The sequence below is a fragment of the Pavona decussata genome, unplaced genomic scaffold, assembly GCF_977016875.1.
Source record: "Pavona decussata unplaced genomic scaffold, jaPavDecu1.1 SCAFFOLD_330, whole genome shotgun sequence".
Taxonomy (NCBI): Eukaryota; Metazoa; Cnidaria; class Anthozoa; order Scleractinia; family Agariciidae; genus Pavona; species Pavona decussata.
This window is the reverse complement of record NW_028145718.1, coordinates 192,388-210,606: the sequence shown is the minus strand read 5'-3', so window position 1 is coordinate 210,606 and position 18,219 is coordinate 192,388. Positions and strand designations below refer to the sequence as shown.

Sequence of the window (18,219 nt, the reverse complement as noted above, 5' to 3'; positions counted from 1 at the left end):
TCTGTTGTAGTTACTGGTCTTTTAAAAGCTGGCAAAACTTAATTCAAATTTAGGATTTGAAATATCCCTGTAGTCTCCGTAAATCATTATCCAAGATGCCTCTCTTATTTTGAGCGTGGCCCAGGAAGATATTGTAGTTTTATGGGATTATATAATTAATTGTGGATATGTGGGATGAAATGTGGAGAAATTACAGTTGTAAATAATTTTGAGGGTGCCCTTAGTCAAAATTATCTCTGGTTGAGTCACTTTAGTTATGGTTCATACAATTTCCCAAAAAAGACCTGTTGTCTTGAAAAGTTTAAAATCCAGAAAATAAGAGTTTTTCCCCTCATTTTGTGATGTCAACACGAACACAGCCGAAAAGTAGATTTCATTATCATAATAATGTGTCATAATCATCTGTCTTGGAAATCGTAAATTCATATAAAGCTTTATAGGAAACAACCTCTACAATATAACTGCCACGGTGTCCTAGCTCTATACATAACACACTGGCCACCCCCTCCTAGCGATTTGGCGTTCGTCTTAACACACAAATGTTTCCTGGAGCTACCTTATAAATGTCTTTCACATCACGTCGCTCAAAGTTGTACGAACCAGGTATGAAATACTGAAGGGTTTTTGTTTATTTATGTAGTGTTTAAAAGTTATTGATAATAACAATATTAGTTTATTAGTGCAAAGAAAAATAAATAATTATCTTCAGACAAAGAATTATAATTAGAAGTCTAGGATATTTTTGTATGCGTTAATCCACATTCGAACCAATACATGTTGTTAACATATCCACGTAATATCTGCCCGGATGTGACTGTGATTCTGCGGCATTTTTGTCAAAATTTCTTCCTTTTCGAGTTGTTAGTGATTACGAGGTTGAAATTCAATACACCGACTACTTGTGGCATTTCAGTAGTACTTGTTACCAATAGGTCCTTTGCAGTTGGGTCACGTGGCCCATTGTCACTAAAATATCTTACCTCCCACAAACCGGGAGGAGGTAACACGAGTCCTCCAAAAACGACTGCGTGGGAGGCTACTAATTCTTAATTTAATGAGAAGTAGTGACCACGTGACCCAAAATGGATTGACCGAAGGGGACGATATTTAGGCCTAGGAACAAGGAATTGATAAGTAATGGCAAAAAGGATTGAGCTCCATCCGACCAGTACAAATAAAGTTCTCTCACTTTTGAATCGTCTAAATAAGTCAAAGGCAGCTGGCCTTGACAAGATATCTGCTACGCTCATTCGGGAATGTGCAGATCTCATTTGCATTCCCATCCGTGATATTTTTAACCAGTCAATAAGTCAAGGCATATTTCCGGATGACTGGAAATGCGCAAAGGTCACCCCACTTTTTAAACAAGGCGATCGGGACGACTTAAATAATTATCGTCCAATTTCGGTGATCTCAGTTATGGCCAAGGTCTTTGAAAGAATCGTCTATGATCAATTATATGCCTACCTAGAAGAGCACAATATAATCTGTAAATATCAATCAGGGTCCAGTTGTTCAAAGCCTGATTTAGCTAATCCTGGGTTAACGTGAACTTTGATTCGAGCTTATTTACTAACCCATACGAATTCTTCCAAAAGATTTTTGTCCTTCAGTTTTGCCTTAAACTTTTCTTTACCATTACCTTTAACTTAGCTTTTAAAAACATTCTTAACGAGCGAGATGAAAACCTTGATTAACTTTTAATCGTGGATTAGCGTTAATCGGCTTTCGAACAACCGGGCCCAGGCTTTCGTGCTACACTCTGTTTTTTTTTTTTTTTTTTGTAAGAACCTTTTTTATAAGAACGTCGAGGCTGAGATTTACCAAAATTTTAAGAACTTATTAAGAACATTCCCCAGGCTGAGAGTCGATTAAGAACGTTTTTATTTTGCTAATCTGTATATAAAATCAATGTAACAAATGGAAATTAACCAAAATACTTAAATGCATGTTTTGTATAACATTAACAATGGTGACACACATCTCGGTTTCTCATAATCAGCAGTTCTTGAAGCCATATCTCTACAGGCAATACACTTTGATAGGTTTCCTGGTCAGTGTACACAATGTAATTTAAGAACATTTTAAGAACGTTTTCAGCCTCAAATCGCAATAAAATGTAAGAACGTTCAGCCTCAGCTCCAAAATTAGACGTTCTTATAAAAAAACAGAGTGTATTCACTCAACTGTCACGTCTCTCCTTGAGGCCACAGACACTTGGGAGTACAATATTGACCGCGGTAAAATCAACGCCGTTGTTTTCTTAGATCTCAAAAAGGCCTTCGACACAGTTGACCATGAGATCCTTTTATCAAAATTAAGCAATTACGGCATATATGGTAACGCGCACCAATGGTTTAAGTCATATTTAGAGAATCGTACTTAAATGTGCTCCTTCAACGGATCGCTCTCTCAAAGCTGATTATTAAGTTGTGGTGTTCCCCAGGGGACGATTTTAGGTCCATTACTATTTCTGTTTATAATATACATCAACGAGCTTCCAAACTGTCTTTCAAATTGTGAGCCGAGGATGTACAGGCTGATGACACCCACCTTACATACGCAGGTGATAATGCAGACAATATTCAGTTGCATCTAAATCAACATTTAGAAAATGTTCACAATTGGCTGAGAGTAAATAAACTTACTCTAAATATGACTAAAACCGAGTTTATGCTTATCGGATTTAGGCAGAGGCTAAGTACTCTCACAGAGTCCCCGACATTTGCAATTAATGATTTTCAAGTTAGCCAGGTCACTACTGCAAAATCCCTTGGAGTGACCATCGATGACAGACTTGATTGGAGTGGCCATATCGAGAAAGTAACAAAGAAAGTCGCTTCTGGTATTGGGGCCATAAAACGAATAAGGCACCTTGTCCCTCAGGCGACCTTACAACTAATATATCAAGCTTTAATACAGCCACACTTTGATTATTGCAACATTGTTTGGGGAAACTGTGGGATAACCTTTCGGAATAAGGTTCAAAAGCTACAAAACAGAGCAGCCCGTGTTTTGACCTACTCAAGCTATGACGTAGATGCTGGTCACCTTTTCAAACTTCTACGGTGGAAAAACCTAGCTTGCCAGCAACAATTTCAGAGAGCTAAGATGGTTTACAAGTCTATGCACGGGTTGGCTCCAAACTATCTTAGTTCTAAATTTGAAACGCGAGAAGTCGCATATAACCTAAGGGACTCTGAAAATAAACTCAACGTTCCATTACCGCGCACAAACTGTTACGAAAACAGCTTCAGCGATAGTGGCGCCATTCTCTGGAACAGTCTTCCTTGTAACCTTAAACGACTACTCAAAGAACTGTAAGGCACGGCATTCGTGGAAAGCAGCTTTTTTAGTAAGATATTTTTATTATATTAGTATTAGGAATTTTTAAAGCTGACGAATTTTGTACCGTGGATAAATAAAGATTATCATATCAGATTATCATATCAGTGGAGTACAATTCAGGAAGTAATCGGGATAGTAATTTCAACGCGCACGGCCGATTTGAAATTACGTACACGATAACCCTGAATAGGACATCTTTTGACTATAACTACCAGAATCCTTCATATTTTTCTTTTCTCATACCAGTTTATAGAACTATTGCCGGTTCTTTGCCCTCCACTGGGATTACAAAATTTAAATTTGAAAAGGAAAACGTAATAAATTCGCGTTTACTTTGGTTTGCATTACTACTGTCTCTGAATTTCTCAGATTTTCCACAGACAAAAAATCTGACGTGTGCTCCGTGCATATGTACAATTATAATGCACGCACCATACGTATGCTTCGTGCATTGTGGAGTTATAAAGAACTCAGTTTGACTAATCACAGTGCTTGCTTGACCCTGGCTATTTTATAAATAAAACTCGCGCCACTTTCTCAACCAATGGGAATCCAAACCAAAACCAATAGTGTTTTCGCCGCACACGTTTTCCCGCTCTTAACGCCAGTTACATGTATTTGCTTCGAATTCTGATTAGTTCGTTGTGTTGTTTACATCTGTTGCGATTGGCCAGAGTAATTGTTTTGGTTTTACGACACTCAATTTGGAAACTGCTCTAGCTGGTAAATTCGTGTAATCAAATTCAATTGCGCGCGCGTGCTTCATATTCCCATTGTGTACGCTGATGACGTCAAAAAACAAATACCTCGAGAAGAAAAATTTATCCGTGAGTGACTTCGGCATTTTGCATTGAAAAACGGGGAAAAACTTCAGTATCTCAAACATACCCTGAAGAAGAAAGGCCGTGCCTTTCGAAATATTGGAAAATATACTTCCCTGACCGTGAAATCAGCCTTGCTCTTTTTTTAGATTATTTACTTCTATCCCCACGCGGTTCTTGGAAAAAGCGCCAGGCCTAATACTGCAAGAAAACTCATTCCAGTTCTGTGGTAAAAATTACCCACAAACACACGGAACTGCCATGGGAACAAAAATGGCAGTCGCTTTTGCCAATATTTTTATGGGCGGCAAAGTTGAAACAGAACTCCTTAGCCGAAGCAAAATCAAACCGCTCGTTTGGAAACGATATATCGACGATATCTTCTCCCTCTGGGATATCAGCAGAGAGGAGCTAAAACAGTTCATTGAACAAGCCAACAATCACCACCCTACCATCAAATTCACGGCTGAAATTTCTGAAACAGAAACTACATTCCTGGACAATGTGGTTTATAAAGGCAACAGATCCGTTCCCGAATCAGTGCTCGATATACGCACTCACTACAAAGCTACGGAGACATTCCAGTACACACATTTCTCCTCGTGTCACCCACCATGAGTAAAAAGAGGTTTCATCAAAGGAGAGGCCCTCAGACGTCTCCGGACAAACTCAACAAAAGCAACATTTGAAGAAAAAATCAAACATTTCGAATCACGACTTATTGAGAGGGGCTATCCAAAAAATCTAGTGCAGAAAACTCTCTCAGAAGTGATCTTTGATAATAGAAAACAGGCTCTTCAACAAAAACGTCACACAAACAAAAGAATCTTGCCTTTTGTCACGCAATACCACCCATCAGTTACTAACTTAAAAAAAATACTAATGGAAAACCGGCATTTAATAGAACGAAAACCATTGCTCAGAGAAATTTACAAAGAACCTCCTCTTATTTCACACAAAAGAGGTAGGTCTCTTAAAGATATACTCGTGAGAGCAAAACTCTAAACGGCCAAAACACGCACGTGAGAGCTGCACAGGCCTGTCACTATTTATAAAATACTGTCTCAGAAATGACTCGAAAAAGTGCTCGAGGTTCGGTATCACATGCGACATTTCGTTTCATGCCAGTACAGTGCAACTGTTATGGAGCTAGGTAACCAGGCAAACCATGTGAAATGGTACTTCATACTTGTAAGCCAATCATAATCTCGATGTACATGTATATGCAAATCTTGATATTCATATATGAGGAATCTTGACGAGTGTCATTTATCTGTAATTTTTGGTTTAAAAAATGCATCCCTTACTGTGTACATGGGAATGTTGTCGTGTAAAAACGTATCTTGATGTAGGTATGCGAAGTTTGGTGTCTATATTCGGAACTTGATGAATATTTATTAGAATTGATGTACTCGCGTGCGAATCTTGATATGTGTCTTTAAATCTTGTTGCAGACATATGCAAATCTTAACATATGCATACTAATCTTAACATTGATGTATGAAAGTTGAGGTAAATAAATAAATCTTGATATTTTGTCCCTTTTGGACAAGCATAGCAATACAATATAATACAAGCGGACATCTCAGATTATTTAAGCCACGGACTTTCTTGGTAATCTTAGAGTACTTGTGGGAATCCAATTCACAAGAAATTACAGGTTTGATTGTGAATTTGTACTTAAATAGTTTTGTAATTGACCGATTCTTCGTATTCCCAAAAGTTTTTTTTACGATTTTTCGATAAATTCACTTCAACTGAAAGTGGACTTGCAGTTCCTTCAAATCGCTTGCTCGTTTATCGTAGTATTGTACGCCTTTTCTTCTTTGAAAGAAGACTTATCTGAATAAATTTTTCATTTAGGAAAGCTTCATGTCCTCGCGAGCGGAAAGAATTCTCCGAACCATTTAACGCGAGGATCAAATTTTCAAGTTTGTTTTTTTGGAAAACTTTTAAATGGCAACCAATGTATTTTATTCGATAATAAGAAACATTAACTATGTTAAACCAAAGGGGTGTTGCTTTTTTTACCCTGTAAGTTGTGTATTTTTACTGAACATCCGTGGGGTTGTTTATTAACATCTATTGGGTGAATGCTTGGAAAACCTCTGGTCAACCTAGAATCAACGGGTTTAAGGCACTAATGTGTTGAAAATGTTATAAAACAATTGGTTCATGAGTCAGCTGTACGTTCATCAAGGTATGAAGCACTTGGGAAGTTTGGAGAGCACTCAAGAAGCTAGAGTCGCTCTCGGCTACGCCTCGAGCAACTCTTACGCATCTTTCGGAGAAAAGTAATATCATCCCATCTTTTGTACTCGTGCTTCATATCGGCGATGAACGCACGCTGGTAGTAGTAAACTTTATTTCAACTCGGATTGAAGACCGGAGTAGCGTATAAGTGCTAGTATCTCCGAGAAATAAATACAGTGAAAAATATATGTACAATTAAAAAACAAAAGACAAACTAATATATACATTTTAAAAACTGACCAGATGGTTGCATAATAAATATAAAAATGTTACACTGGTTGAAAGGTATTAAAACAACAAACTCTACATCAGGGAGACTAAACGGAAATGTAATACTCGACTCAGAGAACACCAAAAAGCGGTCGAACAAAAACATCCCAAGAAATCTGCACTCGCCGAACATTGTTTACAATCTGGTCACACTATCTCGTGAGAATCGTCTACAATATTACGTGCCAGCTCAAGTTGGCGAACCGCGACGCCTTTTGGAAGTATGGGAAACCAACACGTGCAAAAGTTCACTCAATCGCGATGACGGCATGTACCTGCCCCAAGAGTACAGGGCCTTGACTTTGTTGGACAAAAACTAACTCTCTAATACATTCCGTTTTTACTAGCAACTACGCGATCTTAAATAAACTTGTCACTTAGCTTGTATTTTATTACCCCTGAAGAAGGCTTACGCAAGTAGCCGAAACGTTGGGACTTTAAGATCTTTTTAATACCTTTCGACCAGTGTAACATTTTTATATTTATTAAATATATACATGCTATAGAATTATTCGTAGAATACAATAAATTCTGAATAAATAAAGATAGGAGTAATCAATAAGCTAGTTTACAAAGTCTAGGCAGTAGTTTCTAAAATAGGTTGTGCTAGTGGTAGTTCTTTTAAAAGTCATCGCTCAACATATTCCATAATTTGGGCACAAGAAATTTGAAGGAGTTTTTGCCATAAGATATAATATTTACATGCAGTAATTGCAGCTTGTTTATATCTCTGAGTCCATTAGCGTTGGTTCTAGGTGTAAGTAAGCTGGTGTAGCTACTTGAAAGGATTTGTGAACTAAAATCAACATGTCAAGAATTCTTTTTGTTCTCAAGCTGACAAGGTCTAGACTTTCCAAAAGCACCGGCACTTTTAAAAGTGTGCTGTCTTTATCGCCAAGAATTATACGTAGAACATCTTTATTAAGGAGTACTAGTTTTTCGGAATTCCTAGCACCACAGAAATGCCAGATCGTGCCACAGTACTGAAAATGTGGCATAACAAAAGCCTTGTAGAGCAGTGCTTTAGTTGAGTCACTCAAAATATGTCTAAATCTTTTAATGACTTGAATCTGATTATGTACCCTTTCACAAACATTAGAAATAAGCTTGGAAAAATTGAGTTTATTATCCAGGTTGACGCATGAACCAATTGTTAAATGGTAACGTAGCAAATAATATGCCGGCAAATGAACAAATTGCTTTGGGCGAATTCAGTTTTAGCCGGTCGATGGAATTTCAGTCTTAAATGAAGTCATGTCACTGGGTCGGTGGGGGATTGAAGCTCATAAATTTCATAGAGTGTATTGTCCACTGTAAAGAAATTCACTGGCCTTTCGTCCAAGCGAATCCTCTTTCTCATGAAACGACGAGCCAGGACTTGAAACGTGACAGCTTACAATACAGGCCTCATTAGTATTCCCCTAGGCTTTTAGCACGCAATTAAGTGATATCGATGCGATTCTAGACAATCTTTCCCAGGACCTGGATAATCTCTCTACCTGGTTTCCTTATAATGAACTTATCTTTAATCCCTGTATTGGTTGGTTTTCTGTAGACTTATGTCTCTAATCTGCAGCCTTTCTTTAATATTTACCAAGCAACGGTAGGTTGCTTTTAGACCGTCTAGTTCCATATATAGTGAATTGGACCGCAGAAGGATGGCAATTGTTAAGTGTCTCTAGGAAACCCGTCGCAGCCGTTACATCCCGCACAATTGTCAGTATGTTGTCCACGTATCTTTTCTAATATCGCTAGTTTTTATTTTAAAATGTTTTTCAAAAGCTTCAATAATTTTAATCAAGGAAAATTTCCCGCGGTAAGGTGGTCATAATAGATTCGTAAAGCAATATATATAAAACAGTTGAGTTCATAAAAAAAACTCTAAACATTAATGAAAATGAACTTGTAACTGAATACGTTTCCAACATGGCTAAAAACCACGTTTTTACGTGACGGGCGTTTCCTCCTTAAAAATTATTTAATATTATTATTCTGAAAATTAATTCGAGTCAAACCTTTTTGTCAGTTTTGCCCTGAAGGTTGTCAATACAGCATGTGCCTGACGATAAGTTGAGAGGGTCAGTTTCCAATCGCTGGTTTTGCTACAAAATGAAAACATCAAAACTTGGCACTTTTCTCATCGGCTTCAGTTGGATCTTTTCCGAAGGTATGGTCTTCATCTCGAATCGATTATTTCTGAATACTTAGTATTTATTAATACTATAAGACGGGCGGACATTTGCTCATCCCTCGTTTGTTGTTATAAATTTTCCGTTGAATGCTTTTAAACTCGATACCTCAACTTTTCAGAAAGAAAACGACGTGGATCAGGCAGTTGATTTATTGCCGTTATAAAAATCATAGGCAAATGATTACCTTAATTCAGCTAAAAACCAGAAAATGTATATTCGTTTGAAGAACACTGAGACTCATCTGAGTTCTTCCTAGAGAAGGACGTACGTTCAATTCTTTGAATTTAGGAGTTATATAATACCGGACAACATTTATGTCAAAAAATGCGCTAGGTAGAGATCATCATCATCAATTTGGAAAGATTAACCGGCCAGCAACTGAACTGTTTCATGACAAGATGTCCGCCGTCTTTTTGCCGCAAGTTTTGTGCTTACATTTTACGGCCTTCATCCAGCCTAAACTGAAGTTGATTTTCGTAACTGCATTCAGATAAAAACGAAAACACAACGCTTTATTTTTTGTCCATTCATTTAACTGCTATGAAAATAAGCCCATTCTGGTAAGATAAAGTTCACTTACTTACTTACCAAAATGGATAATTTAATCGAAACTTTCGTGCCACTTGGAACATAAAGTAAATAAGTCGAAATTATATAAAGCAATGTCTCTTTTAATCTCATTTAATTTGGGACCGCCTTTCTTAGTTTACAAACTCTATCTTTTAGAAAAAAAAAAATGATAATGAAAAATACTGCGAACTTCGTCTCCATGTGTTATGGTATATTATCAATGCTGTGTTTTAACCATTTTCTCTGATAATTTCTGCGTTGATCCGAACAAGATTACTGGCAATGAATTCATCTGTTTTCAGTAATATTATTACCAAAATCTTTCATGCAGTGTTTCCGAAAATTGTTTAGAAAATGCACATCAGTTTTGTTGGCCGAGATTGTCAAAATATCACACCTCCTGAAAACAAGTTTATCGCCCGCACGACATTTCCGGTACGCAGTGAAATATAGGACATCTTGATACAACTAATATAGATACGTGTCATAAAGTTAGCTAGATTTATAGTCGAAAAACGAACAATAACGTTTCATTAAGTTTAATACGGGCTCGTTTGTTGCTGCGTAAAAATAAATTCATTCCGGTAACAATTTGTTTTAATGCTAATAAGTAGTGTGATATTTTGCAACCTCGAAAGACACCTGCTGCTTTGTTGAAAAATTGGGGTATAAATAAAAAAAAAAAAAAACGTCTCAGTGTTTAGTCATAAGAATGAGTGCAGACAAGTAAGACATTATCTATCAATCATGCACAACATGGCATCAAGTAATATTTTTTCTTGCATGGCTCCTCAGTCAGCTTAGATTTGAATTTGAATTTAAACTTATTCACGCAGCTTTCAGCAATTGCGATTTTCGCCGTTCGTCGCGATCGGCTTATAAAATCGCCGATATCTGGCATGTCAGATATCGACGATTAAATTCGCCGACGTTCGCCAAGTGCGCATGTGCCCGTTCCCGCAATTTTCTACGGTCGTTGCTGCGAATCGAATTTGTCGAAAGCAAAGCTTATTGTAGAAGTCTAACATAATAGGACACACGTGGTCCTGACAGCTATTTCGTTTTTCAGTCGCAGCCCTGGACTGTAACCTTTGTATGTCGACGCAATCGTGGGCTGACTGTGCTGATAAGAATGTGCAACGCACCTGTCCAGAAGACATGACGGTTTGCTATAAACTACAACGAGTTGAAAATAACAATGGAACGGAAGTTCATTTCTATCAAAAAGGATGTGGGATACTGGAGTTCTGCAATGGGGAAGAGTGTGTGACGCAAGGCCAGAGGTGCAAAGTGGATTGTTGTAATACAGATGCTTGCAATGAATCCAGCACTTTGAATCTTAAATACATGATGCATGTATTGGTTGGGTTGTTAACCGCTGCTTATCATGTCTGAATTTCGCCCTCATTAACACTTCCGCAGTGGAACCCAGACAGACGTAAACCAAACAACGGAACGAGCTCCTTAGTAAAGTGTTTCCTTTAAAACAGTGACAGCAATAGTAATATAAAAAAAAATTAAGAAAAACACAAACAAAGACGTTCATTTTATCAATACCGCGGCTTCGCCCTGTTAATGTATTTCTAACACATGAACGTAAATAAACCAGTGCTTTCGCGCCAGAAATGTTATCTGTCTACTTACCGATCCGCTGAGAGTGGTGCAAGTTTTGAGTTTCTTTTGTACGTTTTAAATTCTTCGCCACTGCTTTGCTGGTATTTTATATTTTTGTTTTTCTTTCTTGAAAACACGTGCCAGTATAAAGGTAGTTGAATGACAGAAATGCCCATGCTAGCTCTCAGGTAAGAAAAATGCTGTTTTGGTGATACCTGTGACTAGCGAAATGAAAGAATATGAAAGTATGAAAGAACATTTCGTCAGAAACCGTATACAGAACGTGTTAGACGTAATCATTTAGAAATGTGCAATTTTGTTTTTGTACCTACAAGGAATGAAACAAATTGGAGCCACACAGACTATAGAATCTTGTATAGGACGTATAGCACCGTCTCATCTTAAGCAGTGGTGAAGTGGCTATCGCGTTGAACTTTTATTCGGAAGATCGATCAGAAGGCGTCGTGCGTGTTGTGTTGTTATTTTACTACAACTGACAAAAAACTTGATCTAGATCTCGTTCTTCTTTATCAATAGGCTCGATTTTCGCCGCTCCCTCGGGACAGCGGCTGGTAATCGAGCCTACTTTATCAAGGTAATTTCAAATTTTCATGTAGGCTTGGCAACGAAAAGCCAAAGAGTATCTTAAAATTAGTAGAAAGGCCAAACTAATAAGGTGTTATTTCCAGTAGTGTCAATGATTTTTCGTTATTAAAGTGGTCTACAATCAAAAGTTTCAATTACCATGATATAATAGGATAATTCTAAAGTTGTCTCTACATGAATGGTTATCATGTAGCGAATAGCATTCCAGCCGGTGGAGGGGAAGGGGTATAAAAGAAATGCTCGTAAATCCCAGACCATTCAGCGAGCCCACGTCAGCCATGTGACTAGTTGGACTGTACACTCATCTCCACCCCTCCCTTGAAGGTAACCTTTTGTGGGACAATAAAATGGCTACACGGCACGACACGAGGGCAAGACAGGGAAAACAGTTTTCCCGTGGAATTTTATCTAACTTTCTTTCACGGAAGGAGATTTACTTCCCCTCAAGGCATAAATACGTTATCTAAGGCGTGTTTCGCATGCTTTACGGCTGGTTTGAGAACAGGGTAAGAGTTCACTTTTTTATCAGTTCCTTATTCCTAGACCTAGATATCATTGGTCACCGTATTAAAAAAAAACTGTACCAATTCAATTTCTCCTATATCTCATTCAATTATGGAATTTAAATTCATGATTACTACGCTTTGAAAAACTCATACCGTCATGAAAGTCCGCTTAAACGTACTCGGGCCCCCAGACTTGGCCTCTTTGCTAATTTTCTCACACTAAATTTTTGGAATTTCTAACCTATAGCTAATAACTGATGAAAGAAATTTTAGTGCTTGACATTCGGCCGCGTTAATCAGCGACAAAGAACTTATTGGTAACAGGCAGTACTCAAATGCCACAAGTAGTCGGTTTATTGAATTTCAATCTCGTATTCACTAGCAACTCGAAAAGGAAGAAATTCTGAAAAAAAAAAAAAAACCATTGCCGTTGAACCTTAGGTAAAAACGTATACAAAAATATGCGAGACCTCTAATTATAATTCTTTGTCTGAAGATAATGCTTATTTTTCTACGCACTAGCATATTAATATTTTCATTATGAATAACTTTTTAAATAAACACTAATTAGATAAACAAAACCCCTCCAGTATTGCATACCTGGTCATTCGTACAACTTTGAGGAAAAGCGTGCTCAGACGCTCCCAACATGTTGGGCACAAAAAAGGCCACCAGCCAATTTCATTCCCTGATTAATTAGTAAAATGAACGTTACTTGGCCTAATTGGGCAAGTTAGCAAGGACGCGAATTACGGCGAAAAACAAATTGCTTTTTTTTGGTACTGTAGAGATATCCCGTTGAATCATGATTATGAAATCGGCTTTTCGGGCGTGTTCGCATTGACATCGTAAAATGAAAAAAAAAAACCATATGGCACCCTCACTTTCAAAGGACAGCATAAGTGTGGCAATAAAATAAAAGAGTGGTATTTATTCCTAGTGTGCTTATTCACAGGCTAAACGTGATCTATTTATTTCATGATGCCTTATAATTAGGAGCCAATTAAAACGATCAGACTGATTGGTTGATTGGATTTCAGTCCCTATTCTCTATGTCTATTTCACTTATTCTGACTTAATCAAAAAATTAAGGCTAAGAACAGCACCACATTTTCTTCTACTTTAAAAGTTGAAGGCGAAGTGAAACTTGCCAAAACATCAAAATAATGCCTGCTATGAGAAAACTCCTACTCCTCTGTTTGATGCATTTCCTTACAGAAGTTAATTTGGTTTAAAAGTTGCACTGTTGAGATTCTTGTTGGTGTAACAGGCTTGACTGAAAGGGATTCGAACCCGCGACCTCTGCGATGCCTGTGCAGTGCTCTACCAACTGAACTCTCAAGCCAGCTGGGAGCTGGTCATATTGTTAGTTCGTAATATACCCGTGAAGGATGAATGATTTAATGTGAATATATCACATATAGGCTCAGTTATTAAAAGACAGATTAGACGGTGTTTAACAAAACCAAGTTCTAAGCCATTTTCAATTTTGCCAACAGTCATGTCTCAACATTGTCTGTTGCTGACGATAAGTACTTAAAATCAACCACTTATAAACAGATTTCGAGGCCCTCGGGCCTAAGTTAGACTGTTTAAATAACTAGCCCTAGAGTTTTCGAAATCGATTCGAAAGAATAATCTACGAGCAGATGAACACTTATTTTACAGATAGTCACCTCATTTGGCCTCGTCAATCTGGGTTTAGGTCGCTTCACTCAACAGTGACTGCACTTGTCGATATGACAAATCAGTGGTGTTTTAATATCGATTGAGACATGGTTAGTGGTGTTATATTCCTAGATCTTAAAAAAGGTATTCGATACCGTTGCGGATCATAACCCCTTATTAGAGAAACTGGAGTGCAGGATTAAGCAATAACTTTGTTCAGATCTTACTTGAAAGACAGGAAACAGTTTTTTTAAAGTATATAGGATATTGTTTTTCTTATTTACATAAACGACTTCAGTACTAAAAAGCTTAAATTATAGCCATAGACAGGTCATTTGCTGATGATACAAACTTAGCGAGTTCTTCTAATAATTTGTCATTCTTCAGGCTGAAATGTACAAAGATCTCAACATAATATTTACTTGGTTCTGCTCAAATAAACTTACATTAAATATTCGGAAAACAGATTATATGGTAATTGTGGATAACGACAGAGAATTGCGACATTAGAAGGGAAATTTTATTGTACGTAAATGGAATAACGTACATTACAAAAAGTGGCAAGTACAAAGTAAGTGTGTTGGCCTCGCTATCAACATATGTCTGTCTTGGGGACCTACTTGCAAAATTTTAGACAAAAAGTGACATGTAATGCTAGAATTCTTAAGAGGATCAAATCATTTATAACTCTGGAAAACCTTTTAAGCGTATATATTTCAATTATCGAGTATGTTTTAATTATTCTTGTATAGTCTGAGAGACTATAGGTGTAACCTTGGGAGAAAATCTTCAAAAGTTACAGAATCGGGCCGCTCGCGTTATTACATGCGCTCCGTACTCGAAACATTCCACTGATATTAGGTCTGAAATGAGTGGTTCTCGTTTACAGAAATGACAAAACAACATGCAGCAGCTATAACTATTTTAAAAACAATTAATGGTACTTTTCCGTCTTTCATATCTGACATGTTTACTTTCAACACAGGTCTACACAATCATGATCTTCGGTCTTCCAAATTAAATCTTCAACTACCACAAACAAGAAAAAACTATTACAATAAAATAATTGCTTTGCTTCTTTGGATGTCAAAGTTTGGAATTCTCTTCCTTCGAGTTTGAAGGAGAACACTTCCTTTTAAACGATTTAAAACTAAGATCAGGTCGCATATACTACCTACATAAATTTAGCGTGTGACCTACTATTAGTTTCCTTTTATACATATGAAATATAAATGTAAACTGAGCACAGCTTTTAAATAGAACAAATAATTTTTGCAAAGTGTTTGATAAGATCACGGTGGATAAATAGCCATAGCCAACTTCTGAGGTCTAAGTACAAATTCCTTAAATTTGTACGATCCTTAAATTTTAACCCTTCAAAACAAAAACACCAAAATTCTCCAGGTATTGAATTAATTCTATAATTGTAATTTAAAAGCAAGGGCACCCTTTTTCTTCCTGTTCTTATAAATATTTCTTCCGCTGGATTAATGGACATAGCAGAAACGCAATCTTCGTTTCTGTAGCAACCTAAGCGTTCAATGAGGCATGAATTGTATTAACGTACCTATCGCGTTAACGCGTAATTGCTAGCAATACAAAATTATAAAACAAAGCTTCTCCCTAGTTAAAGATGAAAGGAGTTGGCGTTGTCATACTGTTTTTCCTGATTTTCAGAGGTAAGCCAGGAAAATAACTCAGAAATGTTTGCTTTCAAAGTGGAATTCATAAACAACAAAAGTTATATGCGATTACTACAATGGTATAGTTTCACCTGAAAAACAACAAAAACAATTTTATTCACATTTCCTCACTTTTTAAAGTTTTCAAATTTAATATCTCATTAACTTTCGATATAGAGTATACAATTTTTACTACAATTACACTGACCCTTCCCGAGTCGATAACTAAGCTCGAGTATTTGCTTTGTTTTGTTGGTAGATTCTATGAACTGTACATAAATGGTCAAGCCATATAAAGTCCAAATAGCACGGTCGTGACGGGTGACACTCGTTTTTAATATAAGAACGTCTCAATTGGAGGCTGAGGCTGAACGTTCTTTTTTCTGGGCAATTTGAGCCTGAAAAGTTCTTTAAAAGATGTTCTTAAGTTACCTGATACAGTATTTCAATAAACCTATGCGTACGTGACAAAGACACCTATTATTTGGGTTAATTGGACAATATAGACTAGATGTTTTCCTGTATTATTTTATCCGTATTTATACTATTCATTTTAAAAACATTTGGTCGAAATAAAAATGTTCTTAACTGATTCTCAGCCTGGGTAATGTTCTCAGTATGTTCTTGAGTTTTAGTTAATCTCAGCCTCAACGTTCTTATAAAAAAGGAGTGTATTCGAAAAAACTGCCCGCTAAGAAACAGCAGCCGGGAATGATGTTATCTGTTAGGTGTCATGATCTGCGTTCATCTCAAAATTGTGAATACTTAGCATACCGTGACCCTGCAAAAAGAAATTTACTGAAGTACTGCTTTGAGACGCTTACTTCAAAGAGGGTTTCAATGATGTCTCTGAATATTCAATTACTGTGTTTTTCTTTTAAGAGCTTGGTTGTTGCATTTCATTATATTTTCGCCATTTAGCTTTTTAGTCTTTTTTCCCCCAATTTTCGCATTTCTCATCGGCCAGTAAACTCCGTAGAATATAATATAAGTCATTCTGGCTGTCGATTTTGAGAGGAGACAGGAATGCGGCGATGAAGAAACACAACAGCAGTTTAATAAATCTTCACAAGACGCCATTACAGTTCCGAGCACATGGTTTCTCTTGGAGTTTTACCAACATGCGAGGCAGCGAGGCGTGCGAGGCACCATGCGAGGCGTGCGAGGCATGCGAGGCAGACGTGCGAGGCATGAACAAAACATGCGAGGCATGAACAACCCCAACATAAACTGCTAACCGTTAAGCTAACTGGGGAGCTATTTAAGCTAACCTGCGTGCTATTTAGGCTAACCGGAGTGCTCTTTAGGCTAACCGGAGTGTTTTTTAGGCTAACCTGAGTGCCTCACACGTCTGCCTCGCATGCCGCGCACGCCTCGCTGCCTCGCACTTTGTAAGGACCCTTTCTCTTGGCGCGCGGGGCATCGTGTGGAGAACAACGTCATTACAATTAATCGATTTTCTTCGCCAGCTGGCGCCTCTCGTTTAGAACGGATTTTCGATCGAATGGTACGAGAGGAAAGCTTAACATCTCGACTTTACTGGTGCTGGGTTTGGAAGCGGGGCAATTCGAATTTCCGGGTGAAAATCGTCTCAGCGCTGGAGCATTTCTGACAGAGCTTTCCTCCCTTTTCTCTATATAACGCTCAGGTAAACGACGAAAGCAAAACCTTCAAAATCGCCTAAATTCGCCGTTTTCAGGCTAAAGAACGACAAAGCACAACGATTGAAGTAAATTTACATTTTATTGTGACTTTTCAGGTAAACATTTTTCCTAACATTTGGCTTTAATACGAACCTTATATTTCCATACAAATTTTTAAATTAAATTTTGTAAACAGTCACCAGTCACACCGTTTGTGTGGACACCCTGTGGACAAGGCTCGAACTTAACGCCATTGGCGATCCAATAAGCCCTTGAAAATAGCGGAAACAATGTAAGCGGCTTGGGAACCGGTAACTCATTCAGTGCACTATTAACATGTACTTATCTTGGACCAATTGCCATCTTCTTGCTTGAATCATTTGTTGAGTCATGACAAAATTGTAAAGTTAATTTGAATATCTTACATTGCTAAGGCTTTTATTTTTTTACTCGAACTTGAAAATGGCCTCGGAGAGGTCGAAACGTCGTGACTTTTTAGCTTGTATTTTCATTACAAAATCTATTTCAAAGAAATTACTCATCAAGATAAATGTTGTCCGGCATTATATAACTCCTGTATTCAAAGAATTGAACATTCTTACCTCTTTAGGTGGAATTCACATGCATGAACGCATTTTTTTCTGGAATCAAGGTAGTCATTTATCCCTGAATTTTATAGGATCAAAACAGCTGCCTGATCGTAGTTTCCTGAAAGTTGATTTCGATTAATGATCTATATTCAATGAAATATTAAATTATTTGTATGAAATCACCTGTTTTTACATATATTTCTCAAGCGTCAGATCGAGGTATTTATTTTCATTTTCTTGTTTAATCCCAACCCGTCTGTTATATACGCAATCAAGTTGTTATTATTATTATTATTATTATTCAGTGTAAAACGCTGTGCGCCCACGTAGGGCGCACAGCGTAGCCTTAGAGGAACTAAACTGCTCTATTAAAACTATTTCATACTTAAAATTACATAAAATCTAACTCTTAATAACTTGGTGATAAAATGTTGCAAAAAAATTAAATACATAAAA

At 37.3% G+C, this 18,219-nt stretch overlaps 1 protein-coding gene and 1 pseudogene across 2 annotated transcripts; both read left to right on the top strand.

Annotated features, from left to right (window-relative positions):
• The first annotated feature begins 4,430 nt into the window (after nucleotides 1–4,430).
• LOC146453413 (uncharacterized) lies at nucleotides 4,431–5,174 on the top strand (annotated as a pseudogene).
• Nucleotides 5,175–5,727: 553 nt separating this feature from the next.
• On the top strand, nucleotides 5,728–10,887 carry LOC146453412 (uncharacterized). 2 transcript variants are annotated; one of them, XM_085096564.1, is made up of 3 exons: nucleotides 5,728–5,829; nucleotides 8,719–8,859; nucleotides 10,524–10,887. In XM_085096564.1, the coding sequence occupies exons 2-3, from the start codon at nucleotides 8,802–8,804 to the stop codon at nucleotides 10,847–10,849; spliced, it is 384 nt and encodes a 127-aa protein (XP_084952690.1). In that variant the 5' UTR covers nucleotides 5,728–5,829; nucleotides 8,719–8,801; the 3' UTR covers nucleotides 10,850–10,887. The 2 variants fall into 2 exon arrangements, with proteins under 2 accessions (XP_084952690.1, XP_084952689.1); XM_085096563.1 differs by lacking the exon at nucleotides 5,728–5,829 and adding an exon at nucleotides 7,672–8,408.
• The last annotated feature ends 7,332 nt before the right edge of the window (nucleotides 10,888–18,219 follow it).

What these genes read in the sequence shown, in the direction of transcription:
- LOC146453412 (XM_085096564.1), top strand. Translation starts at nt 8,802, where the DNA reads ATGAAAACATCAAAACTTGGCACTTTTCTCATCGGCTTCAGTTGGATC. An exon ending in CAGTTGGATCTTTTCCGAAG is followed by an intron (nt 8,860 to 10,523) that starts GTATGGTCTTCA and finishes TTCGTTTTTCAG; the next exon opens with TCGCAGCCCTGGACTGTAAC.